This window comes from Squalius cephalus (genome assembly GCF_949319135.1).
Source record: "Squalius cephalus genome assembly, chromosome: 18".
NCBI classification, from domain to species: domain Eukaryota; kingdom Metazoa; phylum Chordata; class Actinopteri; order Cypriniformes; family Leuciscidae; genus Squalius; species Squalius cephalus.
In genome coordinates this window covers 23,687,608-23,708,026 of record NC_137139.1, presented here as the reverse complement: position 1 = coordinate 23,708,026, position 20,419 = coordinate 23,687,608, and the positions used below count along the sequence as shown (strand labels likewise).

The window sequence follows — 20,419 nt, the reverse complement described above, 5'->3', positions numbered from 1 at the left end:
TGAGCTAGTTTGCGTCATAAACCGTCATAGGGGCGGGGCATATTTGTGCAAGCAAGTTTGGGTTTGTGCCGGTGAGGGTGAGCCCACGTGAAAATGGGTGTTAGCGAGCCTGAGTGAGTGGAAACGTCAGGTGTGCTCTGCTTTGTGTATATTTAATTACAAGTTCAATGTGTCCTTTTTCTGGTATTTATTTTTGTTCCATGTAACATTTAGGATAACATGTAGCCACAGTTGTGGCACTTTCCACGAATAGGGTACAAAGTAGGCCCTGAAACTGTTAAACACAGAAGCTATTTTCTAACTGTTTTACACATTTATTTTTCTACATATTAAAAAGTGGAATGCTTTGGTAAATCAATACGAGATAAAAAGTCGAATTAAGTCATAATTATGACATACTAAGTATGACAAACCAAAATTATGACATACTGTAACTGGCCTGGTTTCACAGACAGGGTTAAGATTAAACCAGGATTAGGCCTTAGTTCAATTAGGACATTTAAGTAGCTTTTATAAACATGCTCTAAAATAAAACATTACTGGTGTGCATCTTGAGACAAAACAATGGCAGTGACGTATTTAAGATATGCCAGTGCAAGTTGCTTTCAGTTAAAACAGCTCAAACATGCATTTTAGTCTGGGACTAGCTAAGAGTGATAATTATGAGATAAAAAGTAGAAATTATGACATACTGATCTTATTATTATGAGACAGAAGTCATGATTATGTCTTTAAAAAGGGTCATAATTATGACTCATTGGAATAATTTAAGTTGTTTAATTATGATTTACCAAAGGGATTCAATAGGAAGAAAGGAGATGCTGTTCAGAAAATTTTGATTATCAACCTCAGAAAGGCAGATGGTTTATTTTTTATTTATTTTCTATGGGGCTTACTTTTGGGAATTATTGGAAGAATCATGGGAATAATGCCTATAATCCTGCAAAAAAAAAAAAAAAAAGGTACCATATTTGTGGAACGTGCCATGAGCACATGACGCAAGCTCTTATTTTCAGTTTGAATACGGTTTACACGTAACATTTTCCCATGAAGACAAAAAAGAAAAAAACATTTCATAAATACTGATCATTACATTGTACTGAATGAACGGATCATCCACAAGGCACACTTGACAATAGGCGGCTCATATGTTCTCTGTTGAGTGACAGTGCAGACAAAACATTACCCATAACACTGATCTAGACTGTCCTGTTGACTGAACATGAAAAGCTGTTCGTTCACATCTAATATTCATAGAACAACTGAATACTTGCACAATCATGCATTCTATTTGGAACACAATATAGCAGACAATATAACACTTATAGCAACGTTCTGTATTTAGAAAAAAAAAAAGTAAACATCAACGATTAGAATTATGTTTTTAAAAGATACTTTTGATCAATCTCTCAGCTGTCTACCAACAAATTCAAATCAACACAACCTAATCATTAGGATTGGGATTGGCATCCGGATACTGGGAAAGATCAAAGGTCAGCACCTTACTGATGACACAATCTCCTTGCTGTGAATAAATGAAAAGGTTTGATATATTATTATTATTTTAAATCAACTTAATATATAAACTGAAATAAAAATAAATAAATTTAGTTAATCAAGTTGCAATCTTGAAGGCACGGAGTACAATAACAATATAATGATTGGCTGGGATGGGTTTTATTTCACTGGAACTCTTGTATGCATTAACTACTTTTGAAATGTTTATATGTATACAGCCCATTGCTGGAATACAAACCTCAGGGTAAACTCCTATGAGGGAGTCAGCTTTTGTGTAGAACTCCTCTTTGAGAGAGATAACAATGGCCTGGAAATTCTGGACTGACTGGTCCTTTATGTAGTTGGCCACCTGCAGATTAAGAAGTTAAATACAAATGTCATGCCATTCAGTTTAGTTGCATCCACGCATTTGCATTGGAAGAGGCCTTCCTACAAGTTAACAAACACACACCTTGCCTATGTTGGTATTATCCAAAGCAGCATCAATCTCATCCAGGACAAAGAAAGGTGCAGGCTTGTAGCTATGAGGGAACGAAAAAACACTTTTTTTTTCATCTGAAGGGCGGCCGAAACAAACTAGTTTACTCTTAAAGAAAAAAAGAAAAGTTAATGGCAAAAATGGCACCTGTGAATGGCAAAAAGCAGAGCTAAAGCAGCCACAGTCTTCTCTCCTCCTGACAGGTTGTCCATGGGCCTGAACCTCTTTCCTGGAGCCACACAGTTGTAGTTGATTCCATCTAAGTATGGTTCTTCTGGGTTCTCTGGCCCCAGGAATGCCTAAAAGGATATAGAGTATCCCTTAAATTAAGTTAGAAATCCTGCTTGTGTTATTGTAGGATTATCTCTTAAAAAACAGAGAGTGAGATCAGAGTTCAGAGTGTTTTCATTAACCTGTGCACTGCTGTTACGTGACAGCGCTTTGTAGATCTCATCAATGTTGGTGGCAACAGACTCAAAACAGGCATTGAAACGATCAAACCGCTCTTTCTTGATCTGCTCAAATGCTTGTTTGGCTTTCTTGGCTCTTTTTCGAGCAGCTTCAAACTCTGAAAGGCATATTAAAGTAGATGGGTTATTATTCAAACCAGGGGGCCAGGTGGGGTGCAAGATAGTTTAAAAGGATTTGAAAGATGACAAAATATGCTTTGAAATCAAGATGTAAACGGACATCATAGTTCTTATTTTAACTTTTTCCCTCAACAACTCATTTTTATTTCATAACCAGGGTTCTCATTGGAAAACACGCATACAGTTTATGAGGGAATTTTAAAAGTGTGATTTCTAGATCTGGAAAAGCAATGGAAATTTCTATAACAAATGGTAAAAAATATTTTATCAGGTACAAATAGCAGATAAATTGCTGTTTACTGTATGAGTAAAATCATAATAAAAAAATCCTGAATGACTGGAAAAGAAGTGTCATGTAAATGAATTGGTCATAAAGAGCGTGAATGCAGAAGGACATTTTGTAATTACGGAATTTAATTATTTGAATTATACAATTATTTTCTTTATTTTATTTCAATATATTGCCACTCCTAATTTCTGTATATTAATAAGGTTAAAAGCACCTTTGTCATTACAGCAGAAGTATCAAATATATCTTAGGGGACCGTTGAACATGAGGGACTTTTGAATAATGTCTTGGCCAATGGGGGTCTTGGAGTCAAAAAGGTTGAGTACCACTGAAACCGTACTATTGTCACAGGTCACAGATTTCTCAGAGTCAAGATTAGCTACATTTGGGCTCACCATCACTGGTCTCCTGGAACTTGTCTCTAACGCTCTCGAGTTTCTCCATGGCCTTCATGTTGGGAGCGCTGATTCTCTGCAGGATGCTTTGCTGCTCGTTCAGCCTCTGCTGTAGGGTGTTCATCTCTGCCTTGATCTCTTCTTCTGACAGAGAATCCTTTAGAAAGGTTTTACATAGCTTTTGATCGTTCCATGTTGCTTTTCAAACAACCAATTCATAATATTTCATCAATTTAAATTACCTTGAGGTCCTCATTTAAGTTGCTGTAGTCGATCTCTATGAGGGCCTCTTTGGCATGCACAGAACTTGATGCCTTCGGGCTGCTGATCGAATCCTCAACTTGCGAGCTTCCCTATGTGGACATATCGGTGTGTTTGTCTGTGCTTGCAAAAAGCAGTATGTGTGAGAAAAGTATGCGTTTGTCTGTACCTCTCCCTGGCTGATGTCATCCATTGTCCCTGATTTGAGGGGTAGTTTGATGTCCTGCATCTTGCAGGCTTGCAGTAAGTTGTGTCTGTCACTGCGTTTCTGTTCCAGTTTGGTCTCAATGGCGGTTACTTCCTTCTGCAGCTGCGTCAGCTCTCTAACATAACAAACATTACATCAATATTACAGTACATGCATGTAACCAGCACAAACTAAATTATTTGACATAAATCTAAATGTAAAACATTATAATCTATTAACTTTACATTTGAGAAGATCTACAGAACTAAGAGAATATGAATATTTCTCACTTGTTGGCAGACCCTAGTTTCTTACGGATCTCCTCCATCTCTCGGTTCTTGTCATTGACCTCCCCCTTCTTAGTGAGATGCTGGTTCTTCAGGTCCTGTAGCTGTGCCATTGTCTCATCGATGATTTTCATATGTCTGTGTTCCTCCTGAGGTGGTGGGGAATGACATGAGCTACTGTTCAGTTTTTCATGCTAAAAGATTTGACTGATTTGCTTGTCAAGACTTTTTTCTCCGTCACCTTTTTAAGTCTTTCGATCTCATTCTCATCCTTCTTTACAGTCTGTTCCCACATCATCACTTTCTCCTGGTCCTCCTTCAACTGGTTCTTCTCATAATCAAGCTGGATGGCCAGACGGGTCTTCTGTGTCTCAAACTCCAGCCTAGAATTGCCATATAACACAAGTTAGATCATTACAGTCCACTGAGGAGTTGGTAACCATTGTCCTTAAGAGGGTTACCGTTTTTTGGCAATCTCATTTTGCCTCTTCACTTTTTCCTCTTCAAACTCTCGGATATTTCGCACACCAATCTCCTCACAGAATTCAACAAAGACCTCATCCTCCACCTATAAATGACCATAACAAATAATCAATATTAGAGCATTATTACAGATCTGGTTGCAATTCTGGTTGAAATTTTTACAGCATTTCATTTTCTCCAGAGCTCTTACCAGGTTCATGCGATCTCTTAACTCTGTAATGTCCCTCTCTCGTGATTGGATGATTCGTTTTATGTCATTGATTCGTGGGCCAAAATTTGCCAGCTCACTCTCCAACTTTGATTTCTCCTACAATGACACATTTTGACAAACACGTTGTAACACCAATGACAACCCCCTGTATTTTTTTAAGACATAAATCTGATTCTCTATATTTTGATGTCACGTCTTGACTGAGGCGTTGTTGCTCAGATGTACCTGCATGTTCAGAGAGAGGTGGCGGGTTTTGGTCTGTTCCAGATCACTCTGAGAGTATTTGAGTCTCATCTGCAGCCCGTGTGCCTGAGACTGAACCTGTCTGAGCTCTGCCTCCTTTCTCTTTGCCTTCATTTGTTCCTGAGGAGACAAAAATATAAAACCAGCTTGTTAAAAAAGTTGAATTTTTTTTTACTTTCACACAATACTCATGCCTTTATTTCACAAATTAATGAATTATGATAGGCCTGTCGCAATTATGGCTGTCACTTGATCAAGATTACTTGATCTAATTGTGATGATTCACATGAATTCAAATTTAATATAAAAAAATTATATAAATTACATAGATTATTATAATAAATAATTACTAGATATATTATAATTATATATTGGGCATGGCTGGGTTCAAGAAAACAACAGTGTTAATGGAAATCAAAGTAAAGAGGACTCAAAAAATAAATATAAATATTAAATATTTTTTTTTTACAAATTCATTTGTAAAATCTTTATATTTTGATATTTATAAAACTATTTTGTCATTTTATTATATTTTTGTCATTTTTTAAATAGTATAATATTTGTATCAAATTTAAATGATCGTGACAGCCCTGCATTCTAGCAGTGAATGAAGTTTCCCTGAAGCTCTTTTGTGTGCCACCTTCAATTCCTCTGTTAGTTTCTCTTTCTTTTCCTTTAGTTTGTCCACAGCCTTCTCGTCCCAACGCCGAGCCTTTGCTTTCAGGTCGCTAGCTCCTCCAGAGATCACACCTGACTTTTGGAAGAGAGTTCCATCCAAAGCCACTGTCTGTAAAAGAAGTAAGACAGAATTGAAGGTGAATAGTTTGAACAAGATATCCTTTCATATGTGCTTTATATTCAACTTATACTACGTATTTAAACCTTATGACGGTATGGTCCTCCAAAGGCAATCCTGCGAGCGTCCTCCACATTCTCACACACTAAAGCATTCCCGCAGGCATACTGAAGGGCTTTCTTTATGTGTGGCGGCTCATAGCGGATCACGTCGATCACCAGCTTTGCCCCCCGAAGCTCTCTCAGTTTCTCATCTGTGGGTTTCACCTTGAGGTAGAGAAGCATGTGTCCAGTGAAACACATTCCACTGGCCACTCAACGCTGTGGAGAATTCAGACCTCAACTCATGAATTGTTTATTTAAAACTGTCTGTACCTCCAAATAGTCGAGAGGCAGAAAGGTCTCCGGTTCTCCTCTTTGCTCTTTAATGTACTGGATGCAATCTCTGCCAGTTTTCTCAGAGTCCACAATGATGGCGTCCATGTTTTTTCCCAGGACTTTGGTCACTGCAATCTGGTATTTCTTCTGGGTGGGCTGGCATAAGTCAATCAGTCTGCCATACTGTTCGGACAAACATTTAAATGGCATTTAAGTGCAATAACTGAATCAATACAGTGAAAGCTCTTTGTGGACATCTTACAAGCTTCTGCTGCAAGCTTAAATTGAAAATGTGTCTATACACACAGCAACTCACCACTGAGCCGGGGTAAAGCCGTTTAATGCTCTCCATTATTTCAGCTTTGCGCTGCTGACGGCTGTTCTCTTGCCTGTCAATACGAGCATCTCCAAGTTGCTCCATCACCTGTGACCAGAATCATCACAGAAATGAAAGCAAAGAATTGGTGATATTATTTACCTAAGAGTATGAGTAAATGTGTGTGTTTTATTACTTGGTTTAACTCCATGTTTATCTCATCAATCCTTCTTTTGGCCAGCTCCACTTCCTCAGTCAGTTCCTCTTCCATACGCCTCTGTTCATCCAGAGACTGCCTGGTGAGAGAAACACAGAGGTGGTTCAAAATTCAAGTTTTCCATCACAAGAAATTGAAAGGAAGCAAACAAGTAATTTAAAAAGCAACAAGTCACTAGAGAGATAGCAACAGTAATATGACAAAATATATTTTTTCAAATACATATATTACATTTATAAATAAATATTTATTATCTTAATGTGCATATATCAATATCTAAATATATATATATATATATATATATATATATATATAGATATATACACATACACACACACAGGGAATGGAGTATTTCACAAATGGGTGTATATCAAATATTATATATTTCAAAAAATTCCAAATTTCACACTTTTAATAAATTCTGATTTTAGAGTTATTCATTTTTTAATTATCTCTGAAACACCTGCTAGTTGCAATATAGTCCTCCAGCTTTTCAATGCGCTTCTGGTTTTCCTCGATCTCTCGAATCTTCTGCTTTATTTTGGCCTTTAATCCAAAGAAAGAGATTTAAGAAATCTGTGTCTCACAAAGGCACAAAAGAAAATAGTTTATAATCATTTCCCAATGTACCTCTGTCTCAATTTTCTTCCTCTCCTCTAGATCCAGTCTGTCCTGGTCGGCCTTTTGGTCCCTGTTAAACTTCTCTAGCTCCTGTGCCAAGGTAGCTGCCCGCTTACTGGCCTCCTCCTTCAGCCTGTGATACTGCTTCACCTGAGATAACAGTAAAAGTGTCAAATGAAACTGAAATTTATACACAGTTAGATTTTTCAGATTTCCTGAGTTCGGCTAACCTGGTTCTCCTCCAGTGTCAGATCTTGGCCTTGACTCTGTGCTTCCTCTTCCATCCGTTCATCAAACTCCTGCCTTGCCATCTCCACAGCGCCCTGCTCACAGTCCAGTTCCTCTATGTCTGCCTTACGCTTCTTGTACATCTTCTGGGCGTTCTGCAAAGACTTTCGAGCCACCTCAAGCTTCTTAATTTTATGGGCGGTGTTCTCCTTGGCTTTGATATACTGTGGCCGTTTCTGATTCAGCTCGGCATCTTTCTCTCTAGAGGAAGTTAGAGAAGTACTTCTTTAGAAAACTGTGACCAAGAGTTATACAGTAGTTAGCCTATCATAACTATAATACTTACATTTTTTAGTGGGGTCTAATGCAGGGTTATTCTAGTTAACTAAAACCATTAAAAAATACATAAAAATACAAATATTTCAACTATGTACTAAATTTACAAAACCTGAAATAAAAATTTTAACATTTTAAATATAAAAAATGTAACTAGAAATATAAATTACAGTTATTTCCTGTTATTTATATATATATATACACTCACCTAAAGGATTATTAGGAACACCATACTAATACTGTGTTTGACCCCCTTTCGCCTTCAGAACTGCCTTAATTCTACGTGGCATTGATTCAACAAGGTGCTGAAAGTATTCTTTAGAAATGTTGGCCCATATTGATAGGATAGCATCTTGCAGTTGATGGAGATTTGTGGGATGCACATCCAGGGCACGAAGCTCCTGTTCCACCACATCCCAAAGATGCTCTATTGGGTTGAGATCTGGTGACTGTGGGGGCCATTTTAGTACAGTGAACTCATTGTCATGTTCAAGAAACCAATTTGAAATGATTCGAGCTTTGTGACATGGTGCATTATCCTGCTGGAAGTAGCCATCAGAGGATGGGTACATGGTGGTCATAAAGGGATGGACATGGTCAGAAACAATGCTCAGGCAGGCCGTGGCATTTAAACAATGCCCAATTGGCACTAAGGGGCCTAAAGTGTGCCAAGAAAACATCCCCCACACCATTACACCACCACCACCAGCCTGCACAGTGGTAACAAGTCATGATGGATCCATGTTCTCATTCTGTTTACGCCAAATTCTGACTTTACCATCTGAATGTCTCAACAGAAATCGAGACTCATCAGACCAGGCAACATTTTTCCAGTCTTCAACTGTCCAATTTTGGTGAGCTTGTGCAAATTGTAGCCTCTTTTTCCTATTTGTAGTGGAGATGAGTGGTACCCGGTGGGGTCTTCTGCTGTTGTAGCCCATCCGCCTCAAGGTTGTGTGTGTTGTGGCTTCACAAATGCTTTGCTGCATACCTCGGTTGTAACGAGTGGTTATTTCAGTCAAAGTTGCTCTTCTATCAGCTTGAATCAGTCGGCCCATTCTCCTCTGACCTCTAGCATCAACAAGGCATTTTCGCCCACAGGACTGCCGCATACTGGATGTTTTTCCCTTTTCACACCATTCTTTGTAAACCCTAGAAATGGTTGTGCGTGAAAATCCCAGTAACTGAGCAGATTGTGAAATACTCAGATTGGCCCGTCTGGCACCAACAACCATGCCACGCTCACAATTGCTTAAATCACCTTTCTTTCCCATTCTGACATTCAGTTTGGAGTTCAGGAGATTGTCTTGATCAGGACCACACCCCTAAATGCATTGAAGCAACTGCCATGTGATTGGTTGATTAGATAATTGCATTAATGAGAAATTGAACAGGTGTTCCTAATAATCCTTTAGGTGAGTGTATATATATATATATATATATATATATATATATATATATATATATATATATATATGCCATGTTGTCATACAAAGAAATCATGCCAAATAATTTTGTCAGATGGTGTTTGTTCTTCACAATATAACATACTCTTGATAATTTGATTGTTTAGTCGAACTTGTAGGGTCATTAAAAACAAAAACATCACTTTTGGCCACAACTGTAGATACTATATATTCTATATATAATACTATATGGTGTATCATACCAGCTGTTGTCAGATTATTACATTTGTAAATGTAAACTAATATTTCCTACTGACACACTACAGCAAAATATATAAATAACTGGCTTAAAAAACTTTTTTATGGGTGAAAATACTAAAGTATACCAAAGACTTTTGCACAGTACTAATATATATATATATATATATATATATATATATATATATATATATATATTAACCTATCACTCACTTTATCTCCTTCTCCACATTCTGCTGATCTCTCATCATTCTTCCCAATTCTTTCTTCTTTTCCTTGAGCTCTTCCTCCACATGATCCATCTTCTTCCTGTCCTTCTCAATCTCCCGGTTGCGCTGGGACAACTCTCGGTTCAGCTTCTCGATCTCCTCCTCGTTATGGTAGAGTTTAAAGAGCTGTAGCTGAACATGAGCCCTGACCACCTCATCCTTCAGTCTCTGGTACCTCTCAGCCTGAACAGAGAGCAGAGCTTTAAACAACAGTGCATTAATGGTGTCACTGCAGACTTGTGGTGCAGTAAGTTTACCTCCTCTTTTTCCTGTTTGGCCTCTTTGCGCTCTGCTGCGATGTTCTTCTTACGGTGATAGTTGAACTGTGTGTCTTCTTCTGCTTTCACCATCTCTTTCTTTCTGCGGTCATATTCCTGGGCCAGCTCACCAGAGCGGGAGATCTCCTCAAACAAAGCCGTCCTCTCTTTAGGATTCTTCATGGCTATTGACTCCACTGCACCCTGCACAACAAAAACACAAAGACAGACAAAATATATTATATCTTAATCAGGCTATCTTATTTGTCCTAATATTCTGAGGTAATGTGCATGTATACCTGAAACACAAGAAAATTTCGGGCCTTAATAAGGATACCCAGTTTCTCCAGTTCCTCGCTGTAGTCTGAAAGCCCGACCACCTTATTGTTGATTCGGTACTCTGAGGAGGAACCTGTAACATAAAAATAGTTAATCTCACTAGGAAATAATGCAGAAAAATAAATACCGTAAAGATTTTTTACTGTAGTTTTTGGGGTTCACTTACTATCATGAAGTTGTAACAAGTTTCAGGACTTTCAGTAATTTAGTAGCTTTATTTTTAACATTTACCAATGATGACCCGTGTGAAAGTGCATTCATCTCCATTGTCCTCGCAGTAGACCATGCTCACGAAAGCACGGTTGGCTGCTGGTTTTCCTACTGGTGCTCCATGGATGAGATCCTTCAGTGTTTTAACGCGCAGGTTACTGGTCTTCTCTGCTAATACAAAACTGATGGCGTCCATCAGGTTTGACTTCCCTAGAGAGCAGTGATTTGGGGTATTGAGTTGGTGGCATGTATTATTATTTGACATTTTAAACAAGACTCTCGTGTCTGGCTAAAGCTAATTTCATAGCTAACAAGTTATGTATCCTAAACGGTGCTCGAAGTGGGCTGGTACACACCGGTATATAGTACTGGCACTTCTACTGTATATTTTAATCTGTGGCGTACCCTCACTTTTTCTTGCGCACTGGTGTAGTGCCGAATTCTGTGACCCATCGAATTCTGTGACCCTAGTAAGCGCTGCAGTGATGGTAGGGTTAGGATTAGGATTGGGATTAGGAGTAGGTCAGATTAGCTCAATACAGCTCTTACTAAGGTCACAAAATTCGGCACTAAACCGGCACTTCTCACATGTTGCTGGCACATAATTAAAAAAAGTATAGAAAATAATAATAAATGTTTTTTTCTTAATAATTTGACCAAATTTAAAATTTGATTGGAAATGATGCACAATATTCTGCTCATATATTTACCTTGAATTCTTCCTGTTATGTAATTTTTCCCACACATCTTATACTTTCACTAAGACTTTAGTCTCGTCGGTAAACAAGTACATAACGTTTTGAAAAAATTGAGGGACAACAGTATATTTTTTTTTAATTGTCATAATAATAATAATAATAATATCAATTCCAAACATAATATGAATGTATATTATTAATTGCTTAATATTTGAAAATTAGCAGCAAAAATGAATGATGAAGACATGGTTTCTCTATTTTTTTCCACACACCTAACATGGTTTATATCTAGACTAGGACATTTGTCTTCATGGTGAACAAATACACACAGTTTTGGAATAAATTGATGGACAATAATGTTAACAGACTTTTACTTTTTTTTTTTTTTTTTTTTTAAACACAAATTAATATAATGAATAACTTAAAATATGAATATATAGAATCAAAAATAGAACAGAATATAGTAGCAAAAATAAATAATGAATGTTTTTTATACCTACACATTAAATGTCTTCACTGAGATTTTAGTCTATTTGGTAAACAAATAGGCTACACATTTTTTTTTTTTACAATATTTTTTTTTTATGATTTTAAACATATAATATGAATGAATATTACAAACAGCTTAATATATGAAAGTTAGTAGCAAAATAAATGATTGCTGAAATTATAAATTATGAAAAAAAGTTTCTAAGACCGTTTTAATATGACCTACAAAAAGGAAAAACACAGACTTTTTTTTGCATATAAAAATCAACCACTGGGACATAAATTTGGCACCCAAATGTAATGCATTTAAATGTTAATAATATACCATAGCGACTACGTTAATGCAGTGTGTTAACTGCAGTGTGCGTTAACTGCATCAGCACCAGAGAGAACACTTACCAGATCCATTTGGTCCAATTATTGCTGTAAATTTGTGAAACGGTCCTATTATTTGGCGTCCTTTGTAAGATTTGAAATTTTCTATCTCGATCAGCTTTAAATATCCCATGCTGGCAGATTTCTCTCAGGAGAGGCGTGTCAGAACGATGCTCTGTACAGTCTCAGTGGCGATGCGCTTCTTCTCCGGACGTTGTTTGACTGGAGCCGAGCGGATTTAAAACGAGCTGGCAACTAGATCTATGTTACATATCGTTTTTCAGAGGTTGAACGTCTGAAACTGTAACAATCTGATAAAAGATCATCTTAACATGCACTGAAATGAAGGTCCAGACGTGTACACGCCCCCTGTCTAGAGCAGAATGCAGGCAAAATAAAAGCCTTACAGCTGGATAACTGCAAAATCTGCAATGTAAACAAAGAAAAAGGGTTTTAATTTTTTTTTTTTTTTTTTTTTTTTTACTATTTTGCATCTCTGCACGTTTTGCTGAAAAGACCATCAAGACATAATTCCAGCCGGTATAAATCCATCCTCTGTTCAATGATTTGTCCTGAATATTAAATAATGTTACAATATAAACTTACCTATGTCTGACTAGCTACTCATAGCTGAGATAAAACTATTTAAAGACAGCTGCTTTTACTGAAACTCGCTCCAACACCAAATATTTGCCTGGTTACACTATGTATATATATATATATATATATATATATATATATATATATATATATATATATATATATATATATATAGTGTTTCAGTAAAAGCAGCTGTCTTTAAATAGTCTTTTAATTTAAATATATATATATATATATATATATATTTTTTTTTAATCTTTGAATCAGTGTTATTTTAGTATCACTGAGATACTATTATTTTTATTACTATTTTAAATATGTTTTTTTAATTAGCTTTTTTTATTTGATTTTTAAAGTTTTAGTAATTTTGTTTTGTATTTTATTATTATTATTTAAATAGGCATTACTTAATTTTCATTTCAGTTTTAGTTTAGTACATAAAGCTAAATTCAATTCATATTTTCATAATGGAAATGAGAAATGCTGCCTTGGCATGCATTTTCTTTAATGTTTTATTTCAGTTAAATAACTTTTAATGGTTTTAGTTTAGTTAAGTAATAACCCTGAATTGGAAACATAAATTAACATGAATAATATATGTCTGTCAAACATATCCCATTACTGAAGGCCCGCCACAGACCGTGCAGCAGTTACCATAACAACGCTTCCAACACAACAGGAGAGCCGACACACACTGCCGTTCTTCGAACCCAGCAGATATTAACCCGTAAAGTTTTATGCTTTCATCTCTATCTATTCATGATAAAATAAAATATGATAAAAACAATGAAGTTTGATTTTGAATCTAAAATTGTGCTTGTACACGACAGAACATGTACAAGGTTGATTTACCGGTGGATGAGTCAGAGCAGCGGGCGGTGGAGCGGCGTCGGGCCGCAGAGGCTGAGCGCAAGAGCCGAATATTCAACAGCAGAAGCCGCGTGATCGGCGTGGACCTGCGCGCGCTCCACAAACAGCAGGACGACAAATGGGAACGACTGGAGATGGAGAAGCAGCGAGACATGGCTCATGGTGAGACAACTTTTTGGACGCAGGTTGTTTGTCTTTCACTACTTTTGTACTGTTCCAAAACAGGCTTTAAAGTTTAAGTATTAAGCCATATATAAACTTTCGCCCTAGAGTGCTTCTCCTGCTTCCATTTTCCCCACAATGGATCAACCACAGTCAGATAATGGTCTGTGATATGCAGAAATGATCTGTTCTTTGTTATTTAGATCTGTTGCGCTTATCCCTGGATGAAACGGCACTGCAACAGAAAAAAGAGGAGGATGATTTGCGAAGAGAGCTGGCGCAGGACATGATACAGTTTCGAGCTATCCATCAACGTGCTGAGGACAGTCGTGATGCAGATATCAATTATGACCGACAGGTGGCGCCAGATGCCGGTATTTCTGTCTCAGGCTCAGCACTGGGACCCGCCAGTATGCAAGTGTTTTTGGTGAGCAACGACTTTATAGGATACTGTTACATCAACAAATGACATGACCTTGAACTTTTCCATCAGCATTTTAGGTTATAATTTATGTTTGATTTTGAATGTGTAAGGGAAATATTTATTTGTAAACTTCCGCATGTATTTTAGGCTTTCATTGTTATGCACCTGTTAGCTTTTTGTAGCTCATTTAAATAGTCCTATGGTGTGACAAAATAAAGTTCTATTATACAATGTATACTCTCAATTAAAACAGTTTTAAAAACGTATCTGAAATATAGCACGTCACTGTAGGACACCACTATTCATATTCTATATGTTTATGCACATTCGGTCAGGGAGAAGGGATTAATGAGAATGAAAAGATGAGGGCTGAGATGGAGATGACCGAGAGAAACCTGAGAGCTCAAAAGGAGGAGAGAGAGAAACAAGAAAGGGAAAAGAAAAACAGAGGTAAACAGATATTATAATATCCCCTTTAGCCCTGTAATATTAAAATAGAAAGCACAGTATTGTATGTATATTTCACCGTGGTTAGTAGCAGAGTTGCACTGAGTTTGTATCTGTGTTTGTGTGTGCAGAGCTGCTAACCGACAGGGAGTTGGTGGAAAAAGACCTCAGGGCAGTGCAGCTGAATGCCCTGGAGGAGGAGTGCAAAAGAGTGGCTCGCATTGAACTCAGTCATTACAATCAAGATCAGGTATTACCTCACCACTAAACTAAAGAAGACAATCATTTGTGTTTATTTTTATTAGGTTAGTAAAACATTCACCTGTTAACTGGGATTTTGAGCATAGATCTAAACTATAAATGGTTGTAATTATGAATACACTCAGCAGATTTTAGATTTTTTTACTAAATGAAAACATTCTAGTAACATACACATCTTACATTTACTTACTATAGTAATAACAGTACATTGTGCATACTTACAAGTAACTAACACTAAACCAAACCCTAACCTTAAAGGGATAGTTCACCCAAAAGTCATAATTTACTCACCCTCAAGTTGGCACTATTGACTTCCATAGTATGGGGGAAAAAATACTATGGAAGTCAATGGTGTTTGGTTACAAACATTCTTCAAAATATCTTCCTTTGTGTTCAAAGAAACAAAGAAATTCATACAGGTTTGGAACAACTTGAGGGTGAGTAAATGATGACAGAAGTAAAAAAAATAGGTGAACTATCCCTTTAATTATATAGTGAGTATGTTGTTAATTCATATCACTCAGTACTTATTTGATATAATCACACTATAACAAGAGCACCTTAAATAAATGGTAACCGTTTAAGTTTACTGTAAAGCAAATATATTGAACTAAATATTTATTTTATACAAAATGTATATTTTACTAAATTATTTGGACTCTAACATTGCTAGAAAATCAAAGCCATATGTCAAAACAAGTTAACAAAAATTGAGCCCACTAAAAGGTTTTTAAGTAGTGGTAACACAAAGTCCAGTTTCAAACACTGTTTGCACAGGATGAATTTGAGTGTTTAATCTTTCGAATGATACCTAATTTATGATGATTGCCAAAATATGTGATAGGAAAAAAAAAATGCATATAGTTCATATATCTAAATTCATTTAGTTTACTCAAAAAAGAAAATTCAGTCTTAATTTTCTCACCCTCATGACATTTGAAACCATCACTGCGTCCGAAATCAAATACTTCCCTATTATATTATAGACAAAAAAACAGTATGCCAACATAGTATGTCTGAATACATGGTATTCTAAAAATATTATAAAATAAAAGTCCCAGTTCTACTACTTCCACCAAGATTCTGAAGTGTGCAATCGATGGACACTTTACTATCCCATGAGGCCACGGGAGAGGATTTATGAATGGCAGTGAATTTCAGTCATTTTACCCGCATTCATGTTAGACTGTACTTTTTTAACACTAGTGAAATAAATTCAAATTCAAATGTAGTACCTACTCAGAAAGTATGAGATTTCGGACACAGCGCATGACTTACTTTCTTCTGTGGAACAGGAGATGTATTAAAGAATGTTCATACTGCTATTTTACAAAATACTACAAATGCATATAGTGAGTGTAAAGCTCCAAAAAGAAAAAGAAAAAGAAAAGGTTGAATGACACAGAAGCAGTGCCTTTAGGTGTAATTGAGTTCAATATGTGCAAACACAGGTTTGAAATGACGCGTGTGTGAGTAAATCATGACAGAATTTTCATTTCGAAAACCCACAAAGGCACCATAGATCTTTGAGGTGAAAGGTCAAGGTAACATCTGACCTCCCCTTGCAGGCGGAGGAGAGAATGGAGAGGGAGCGACAAGAGAGACTGAGGAGAGAGGGAGAGGATCTGGCAGAGCTACGGTACACAGTGACCTCTGACCTCCTGACAGAGCGACCAGAGGCTGCATCTACAGAGGGTCCACGAGTCCTAACCGACCGCTGGAAGGGCATGACCCCACAGCAGATCAGTGATATCCGCAGAAAGAGAGACGAACAGTGCCTTGAGAAAGAGGTTAAGATCCTGCACTGACGTGTGCCGTTTGAGCATCCATTTATAGTCATCATAAAAGTAATCCTCTTTTCTCTCCCTCCAATTTCACCAGAGACTGAGAGAGATGGAGAGGCAGAGAGATCTGGCCTGGGATTACCATCTGACAGAGCAGGCCAGACAGCAGGAGAGAGAGGAGACAAGAGACAAGGAGCTGCAGAGAGAGAGGAGAGCTCAGCTCGATAAATACAACCAACAGCTGGCACGAGAGCAGCAAGCGCAGTGAGTGAAAACACAGCAGGACACAAGCAGAATTAAACAAAAGAGTAGTAAAGTCAACATAAAATGTTCCAGGTGTACAATTCAACTGTGCACATTATTCCAGTGTTTTTGTATTCTTTAATCTAAATGGAAAAACCTTTCATTTCTAGCTGATATCCGCTAGACCACAAGTTATTTATAGTACCGGTAATAGTCAAATAATTCCAATATGTTGTAATGCCAATAATTAGGTCACTTATCAAAAGTCCCATCCTGCATTTGTTCCACCCAAACTTAGACTTTTACATGGATACAAAATATTATTATTTCAAATGAATGCCGTTCTTTTGAACTTTCTATTCATCAAATAATCCTGAAAAACTCTATCATGGTTTCCACAAAAAGATTAAGCAGCACAACTGTTTTCAACATTAATAATAATAATAAGAAATGTTTCTTGAGCACCAAATTAGCATTATTTATATTTATAATATAGCATAATTAGAATGATTTCTGAAGGATCATGTGTCATTGAAAACAATTAAATAGGAAACATTTTAAATTGTAATAATATTTCACTGTATTGCTTATTTCTACAGTATTTTTGATCAAATAAATGCAGCTTTGGTGAGCATAAGAGACTTAAAAAAAAAAACCAAAAAACGTAAAAATTTCAAGTTTATTTTGACACTAACGCAGAAAGTGAGTTCCTAATAATAAATACTTTTTTGTGTGGATGTATATTCTAAGAAAATTCTAATTTAATATTTTTTTAGAATAATGCTATTAGCCATTAGATAAAGTCATTCTTGGATGTTTAGAAACTTTTTTTTTTTTGTTCTTGTTTTTCAGCCAACACTACCTGGACAGGCAGCTGTATACAAACCGTCCCAAAGTTCAGTACTTCACCCAGTTCAACACAAGCTCTCGATAGAGCAGCGTCCCGTTCCATCCTTCTCCTGCACAAGAAATAAAGTTCTAGTGGGTTTCAAAGCACTGCGCATGTTTGACATTCATAAATTGGATTTTTATAGATATCATAGATAACAGTTGCCTTCATCAAATTTGATATAGTAATGTATTTTCACACAAACAAACAACTGTAGATGATTCCACTGATTTTATTTAAGAAGTATTTACTTGCACTGGCTGATTGGTGATGCAGATACAATAGCAAAAGCCAGTCCTCTAGTTAACGCACACCCTTACTGACCCCTTCAGTCCACAAAGACCACAGGGGAACGTGACCAATGCAGTCCCACAGCCTCATTCATCTGGTCCTTCATTTATTTTCACATCATATGCAGTAACAAACAGAACATACAAGAGGAATAAGAGACTATTATGTCAAGCTTATTTATGCATTAAGCCTACAGTTTAAGATGCATTATGAGCTTGAATGCGTACATTTGACAAGTAACAACAGAAACGGCAACGTTCGTTCGCTAGTCAAGCTTTAAATGGTGCCCTCCCACCCAGTTTTATTTGCAGTAGCAGAGGGCAGTATAGTGGATATCTGAGAGTCGATTCACCTCCGAGCTCAATACACAGTCAAGACACTGACAGAATACACAAGTCGTCTAGCAGCAGTTCAGTTGAATATTGAGTTGAATATAATTTGCATCGCTTCCCCCTCCTGTAAGAAAATAGATCTCTTAGAGACTTTTGTCCTGAGTGTGTCTGTACAGCTTTTGTGAGGGAGGCTAACACAGATCGTGCAGTCTGGCCCCCACAGCTATCCCAGAGGGCTGGGAATCACTGCAAAAGCCCGCCACAAGACAGTGGTCTCAAAGATCTGAGTCAGCACGCTTCTATCGCTCCCTGGAAGTATGTATGTGTGTGTGTGTGTGTGTGTGTGTGTGCAGTGTGCAAAATAAGATGACTGCGTCCTTCCTCTCACACCGCCTCTGCAGCAATAGATTCTAATCAGATACGCACAATACTGCCATTCTTCAGCACTCGGGAAAATATAAGCGCAATCGTGTTTCGCCGGTAGCTTCAATTAGCTTTTTTCGTCTCTTTTTATCCAATCAGCTTTTTTTTTTTTAAGAACCTGCAACATTTATTTATCAAAGGACTTTTTCTTAGTTTTTTTTAAAACTATGCACTACTTATCTACCACACTCAAATCACAACTAACAAGTTACTTTAAAGTTACAAAAAGTTACAAAACAAATTTCAAAACCTAAAACATAATCAACAAGACATAGTTTTCAAAGTCATAACAAACAATCTTGTGGGCTATATTTACATTCATCTGGAAAGTAAGAGATTTTTTTTTTCCCTGTGCCCCTCTCTTCAGAAATACCAGATGTGCCATAGATTCTCTCAGTGCTATATTCTGCTATATTTGTTTATTAAACGTCAAATCAAATGAACCAAAAAGCAAAAAAGGGAACAAATGCTATTTGGTATACTGGTATGGAACAATTCCCACCCAAACAAAGCATACATTCTGTGTAATAAGACACAAGCCAATACATGATTGCATTTTACGTAACCAAACTAAACCCTTGTGTGTGACGTACTCTCTCGCAACCCTATCTAACTCGATACGACCTCACAACTACGCACCTTACGTGTGTATTCTTATGGCTTTACACCAACAGGACTGCAAGAGAGAATCGATCAATACAGTTTAATACAATGCAGAAAACAAGAATTAAAAACAGACACACACAGAAGAAGAAATAAAGATGAGAGATGGTGGTGAGTATGTTGTCATAGGCAGGCACAGGAACCGATGGAGATGAAAGAGATTATAATACTGTATTTGGCTAAATTGATAGATGCTTATTTGTACAGCTTGCTATAAACGATCTTATGTCGTAGAGTCATTGCATCTCATGTATTTACACTACGGAACTCTATAATCGTAACTGAGGGGATGCCGATATGTATCTTCTATTGAATCACGGTTATATTACAACAAATCAATGTACAGATGACTTAAAGGTGCAATAAGCAAAATTTATGGAATGAAAAAAAGGAGGGCAGGAAATTGGTTCTATCCATCTGCAGTTGATTGTAAGTAAGGGGCGGGGTGTAGGCGGACTAAAAGGCTGTTGTTATATCACATTTTTATTAAATATAAAAAACAAAAAATGAAATGATCATTTACAATAAGATCAGTTTGCCTTTCATGCCGACTTTAAGTGCCAGAAAGAAACTGGGCACCATTCAAACATCTACTATAATATAAAAAATGTTTTGAGAGTTTGCAAAAAAATTCTTCTGTCAGAATACATTGCGAATTTTGATGGAGAAATATGTTTTTAGTTAGTAGCAGATGGTGTAGTTACTGCATCTACCAGCAGGGGCTAATCTTTGTAGGGTAGGGTTTTGGAAAAGTGGGCGTGTCTAAGCCAGTGGCCAAGACTCATGATGGCTGACATCGCTTACAGCACCTTTAAAACACGACACAAAAGTGATTCTTGTGTAAAAAAAATTAATTAATAATAAAAAAATAATTATAAAAATGGTTCAGGCAAAAT

General features: G+C 36.8%; 2 protein-coding genes across 3 annotated transcripts; one reads left to right on the top strand and one right to left on the bottom strand.

Moving 5' to 3' along the window:
- The first annotated feature begins 45 nt into the window (after positions 1-45).
- ribc1 (RIB43A domain with coiled-coils 1) lies at positions 46-18,968 on the top strand. Of its 2 annotated transcripts, none has more exons than XM_079850131.1 (9): positions 46-130; positions 13,362-13,461; positions 13,565-13,766; positions 13,970-14,193; positions 14,526-14,640; positions 14,769-14,887; positions 16,467-16,688; positions 16,780-16,946; positions 17,778-18,968. In XM_079850131.1, the coding sequence occupies exons 3-9, from the start codon at positions 13,568-13,570 to the stop codon at positions 17,857-17,859; spliced, it is 1,128 nt and encodes a 375-aa protein (XP_079706257.1). In that variant the 5' UTR covers positions 46-130; positions 13,362-13,461; positions 13,565-13,567; the 3' UTR covers positions 17,860-18,968. The 2 variants fall into 2 exon arrangements, with proteins under 2 accessions (XP_079706257.1, XP_079706258.1); XM_079850132.1 differs by having other exon boundaries at positions 66-113.
- smc1a (structural maintenance of chromosomes 1A) lies at positions 134-12,553 on the bottom strand. The gene is made up of 26 exons (XM_079850130.1): positions 12,159-12,553; positions 10,594-10,782; positions 10,323-10,435; positions 10,024-10,227; positions 9,711-9,949; positions 7,500-7,758; positions 7,279-7,419; positions 7,112-7,194; positions 6,628-6,727; positions 6,432-6,539; positions 6,113-6,298; positions 5,825-6,004; positions 5,583-5,729; positions 4,925-5,062; positions 4,679-4,795; positions 4,467-4,573; positions 4,247-4,388; positions 4,009-4,154; positions 3,701-3,854; positions 3,513-3,623; positions 3,271-3,427; positions 2,410-2,564; positions 2,144-2,295; positions 1,970-2,039; positions 1,757-1,867; positions 134-1,525 (listed from the first exon to the last, which is right to left on the bottom strand). The coding sequence occupies exons 1-26, from the start codon at positions 12,265-12,267 to the stop codon at positions 1,445-1,447; spliced, it is 3,699 nt and encodes a 1,232-aa protein (XP_079706256.1). The 5' UTR covers positions 12,268-12,553; the 3' UTR covers positions 134-1,444.
- Positions 18,969-20,419: the final 1,451 nt, after the last annotated feature.